The sequence below is a fragment of the Triticum aestivum genome, chromosome 4D (genome assembly GCF_018294505.1).
Source record: "Triticum aestivum cultivar Chinese Spring chromosome 4D, IWGSC CS RefSeq v2.1, whole genome shotgun sequence".
Taxonomy (NCBI): Eukaryota; Viridiplantae; Streptophyta; class Magnoliopsida; order Poales; family Poaceae; genus Triticum; species Triticum aestivum.
The window spans coordinates 7328716-7332121 of record NC_057805.1 but is presented as its reverse complement, the minus strand read 5'-3'; the positions used below and the strand labels follow the sequence as shown (position 1 = coordinate 7332121).

Below are 3406 nucleotides of genomic sequence, written 5' to 3'. Positions count from 1 at the left end.
CGAATGTTTGCAACGGCTACATGGGCCGCTCCTCGTGAAAAAGAAGAAGGTCAGTCCATGGGCTGCTACCAGTACACGGGCCTCGCTGTGGCAAACTGGCAACACGCCATATTAGTTTTCGCGGGAATCCAATGCCGAAAACCACCCACCGCGGGAACCCGACGTCGGTCTGGTGACTTCTGGCGCCTTCCAGAACCCTCCACAAGCTCCCAGAGCCGTCTGATCAGATCAGCACGAAGCACGAAGCACGAACATTGGCGCGCGAAGATATTTTCTTTCCCCAGCCTCCGCCTCGCCCGACGACGCCGCACTGCATTTCATTTGAATTTCAAAAATCGAAAACGGAAAAACTTTCTCGCATCCCGAGGAGAGGCGGTTACGCGCGCCAGAGGAGCACGAGAGAGGCCACCCCACGCACCCAGCCAGCTCACGTGCCGCCCTCGCACCCCCCGCGGCCGCATCCGGGCCGTCCGATCGCACAGCTGGCCGCGCTCCACCCGAACCGACGCCCAGGATCGCGCCCGCCACCCGCTTGCCTTCGCGTCCACGGCTCCTCCGGCTATATAACCCGCCCCCCACCCGCTCCCCCTCCGGCATTCCACCCCAACACCGCATCACCACCACCACTCCACCAAACCCTAGCGACCGAGCGAGAGAGGGAGAGACCGCCCCGCCGATGGAGAGATCCCGCGGCCTGCTGCTGGCGGCGGGCCTGCTGGCGGCGCTGCTGCCGGCGGCGGCGGCCGCGTTCGGGCAGCAGCCGGGGGCGCCGTGCGAGCCCACGCTGCTGGCGACGCAGGTGGCGCTCTTCTGCGCGCCCGACATGCCCACGGCCCAGTGCTGCGAGCCCGTCGTCGCCGCCGTCGACCTCGGCGGCGGGGTGCCCTGCCTCTGCCGCGTCGCCGCGGAGCCGCAGCTCGTCATGGCGGGCCTCAACGCCACCCACCTCCTCACGCTCTACGGCTCCTGCGGCGGCCTCCGTCCCGGCGGCGCCCACCTCGCCGCCGCCTGCGAAGGTACGTCGCGCACGTTCACCGCCTCCCTCCCTCCCTCGCTCTCTCTCTCTCTCTCTCTCTCTCTCTACGTGCCGATTCTCTGTGTTCGCTTCCCTGCTTACCTAGCACGTAGTTTTCCATGGCTTCTCGACTCGCTGGTCCTCCGATTTGGGTCGGTTAATTTCCTCGCTGTACTACCGGATCTGTCGGCACGGCGCGCGGCGTCGGGTTCTCGCCGTCTCCCGTGGCGAGCGACCTGCGCAGCGCGCGCGCGGCCTAGCTAGCTTCATACCGCTGTACCTTCAGATACACGGAGCGATTTAGGGTCTACTCTGAGTATTTCGTCATCGTAGGATGCATGTGGCAGTCGCGATTGTTTCATCGATTTTAGATCTGTGCTTGTTCCCGCGAGTTAAGATGGATCTAGCGCCGTACGCAGACGCAGATGGTCTTGCTGTCTCTGTTGCTCGAGTTATCTTATCTACTGTCGTTCGAGTATATTTGCCTGCTTCCTTTTGATCTGTGTTTATCGTGCAGTAGCAGTAGCCATGTCCACGCCTTCTTGTTTCGAGGCGATCATCGTCGAGATAGCGCTTTGTTTCAAACCGCAACGCAGCCTTTGCTTTCTGCGGTATCTTCTGCCTTGTTTTTGTTCTGTGCAGTACGTCTTGCTTGGTCAAAAGTAAAAACTCTTGCTGTTCGATCGACCGAGGCCTGATGCAGAGCAAGAGCTGGCCGTGCTTTTCGCTCTGCAGTGCATCGCCTCTGCCTCTTTGGCCAAACATTTCCATGTTGATCCTCTGGTGTGGTACTACTTTTTTGCATGCGGTTTGCGTAGCCTTCCTCTTTCGTGAAAAAAGGTCGGGTCGCCTATTGGCAGAGCAGCAGCAGCAGCAACAGATAGCTGGCTGTCTCGCAGCTTTGACAGAACCGGTCTGTGGCCATCTGTCGCCGCCTGCCACCGTTTCCCTGATGTTTGTTTCTCTCGTCTCATCTCGCCTGCCACTGTTTCTTTTCTTGTTGCGCACGTCGTCACCTCCTCCTACTTTTTTTTCCAGTTTTGTTTACTTTTGAGATACGGACGAACGGCTGGTAATTACTAACTTTGGTTGCTGTTGTTACTGTGGATTTTGGACGCAGGACCCGCTCCCCCGGCCGCCATCGTCAGCAGCCCCCCGCCCCCGCCACCACCGTCCGCCGCACCTCGCCGCAAGCAGCCAGCGCGTACGAACCTCTCCCTCCCTCTCTCTCGCCTGCATCTCGCTCTGTATTAGCTGATTGTGTTTACTTACTGACGTGTGCTTTGGCTTTGGATCTGTTTCGCAGACGACGCACCGCCGCCGCCGCCGCCGTCTAGCGAGAAGCCGTCGTCCCCGCCGCCGTCCCAGGAGCACGACGGCGCCGCCCCCCGCGCCAAGGCCGCGCCCGCCCAGGCGACCACCTCCCCGCTCGCGCCCGCTGCCGCCATCGCCCCGCCGCCCCAGGCGCCACACTCCGCGGCGCCCACGGCGTCGTCCAAGGCGGCCTTCTTCTTCGTCGCCACGGCCATGCTCGGCCTCTACATCATCCTCTGAGTGGCCGACCCCGCAAGACCATGTCCGTCCAGTTGCAGTAGAGTAGAGTGCTCGTCGTCTTGTTCCGTTTCATGCTTGTCGCCGTTCGAGGTTCGTCTCTGCATGCAGTCCGATCGAAGAAGACGGTGGATTTTGAGTAGTAGCTGTCGTTGGCAGGAGTATGGAGTTCATGTGTCCTCGGTCGCCTAGTTTTGGTCTCAAGTAGTGTCTGTCTGTCCGCCGTGTTTGCGTGGTCGCGGAGAAGTACAATTGGTGGGTGTTTGCGATTCCTCTGGTTAGATGAACCACTGCTATGTGATCGATCGATATGATCTGAATGGAATGGATCAAGTTTTGCGTTCCGCTGATGATGATGTGATATGCTTCTTCATGTATATATATTCATGCTCGATCTATTTGTGTTTCTCCGATTTGAATCTGTGTTAAGCAACAGTTTGTCTTGCTTCTGTTCTGCAGCTTCTGCTATGGATGGATGCTTCTTGCATGCATCTTGTCTTTGCTTAATTTGTAGTAGAACGGATGCAGTTTTGATCTCTGCTGATGATGTGATGATTCTTCATATGCATATGCTCTGTACATGTCTCTTCAAATTTGTGTAGCAACAGTCTGTAGTTCTCGTTCTGCTCTGAATGAATGCCTCTTGCATGTTGTCTTTGCTAGCTTTGTGGTAGAAATGTAGAATGCAGACATTGCTTCCGTCCCAAATAATCTGTTCCTTGCTTCGTATATATATTGACATGTTGTGCATATAATCTGTGAATGAAGTTGTGAACAAGTCTTCTTTCAGAAAAAAAAGTTGTGAACAAGTGCCTCACCTCACCTACAAGGCTACAAACA

At 57.4% G+C, this 3406-nt stretch overlaps 1 protein-coding gene across 1 annotated transcript; it reads left to right on the top strand.

Moving 5' to 3' along the window:
- Nucleotides 1-613: 613 nt before the first annotated feature.
- LOC123099353 (non-specific lipid-transfer protein EPAD1) lies at nt 614-2836 on the top strand. Its single transcript, XM_044521522.1, has 3 exons — nt 614-1016; nt 2136-2219; nt 2322-2836. Exons 1-3 carry the CDS (start codon nt 677-679, stop codon nt 2567-2569), a joined length of 672 nt encoding a protein of 223 aa, XP_044377457.1. The 5' UTR covers nt 614-676; the 3' UTR covers nt 2570-2836.
- The last annotated feature ends 570 nt before the right edge of the window (nt 2837-3406 follow it).

Excerpts from the sequence above, each read along its gene's own strand:
- LOC123099353 (XM_044521522.1), top strand. The coding sequence starts at position 677 with ATGGAGAGATCCCGCGGCCTGCTGCTGGCGGCGGGCCTGCTGGCGGCG. Across the intron at positions 1,017-2,135 it reads CCTCGCCGCCGCCTGCGAAG|GACCCGCTCCCCCGGCCGCC; the intron begins GTACGTCGCGCA and ends TTTTGGACGCAG. Across the intron at positions 2,220-2,321 it reads TCGCCGCAAGCAGCCAGCGC|ACGACGCACCGCCGCCGCCG; the intron begins GTACGAACCTCT and ends TCTGTTTCGCAG.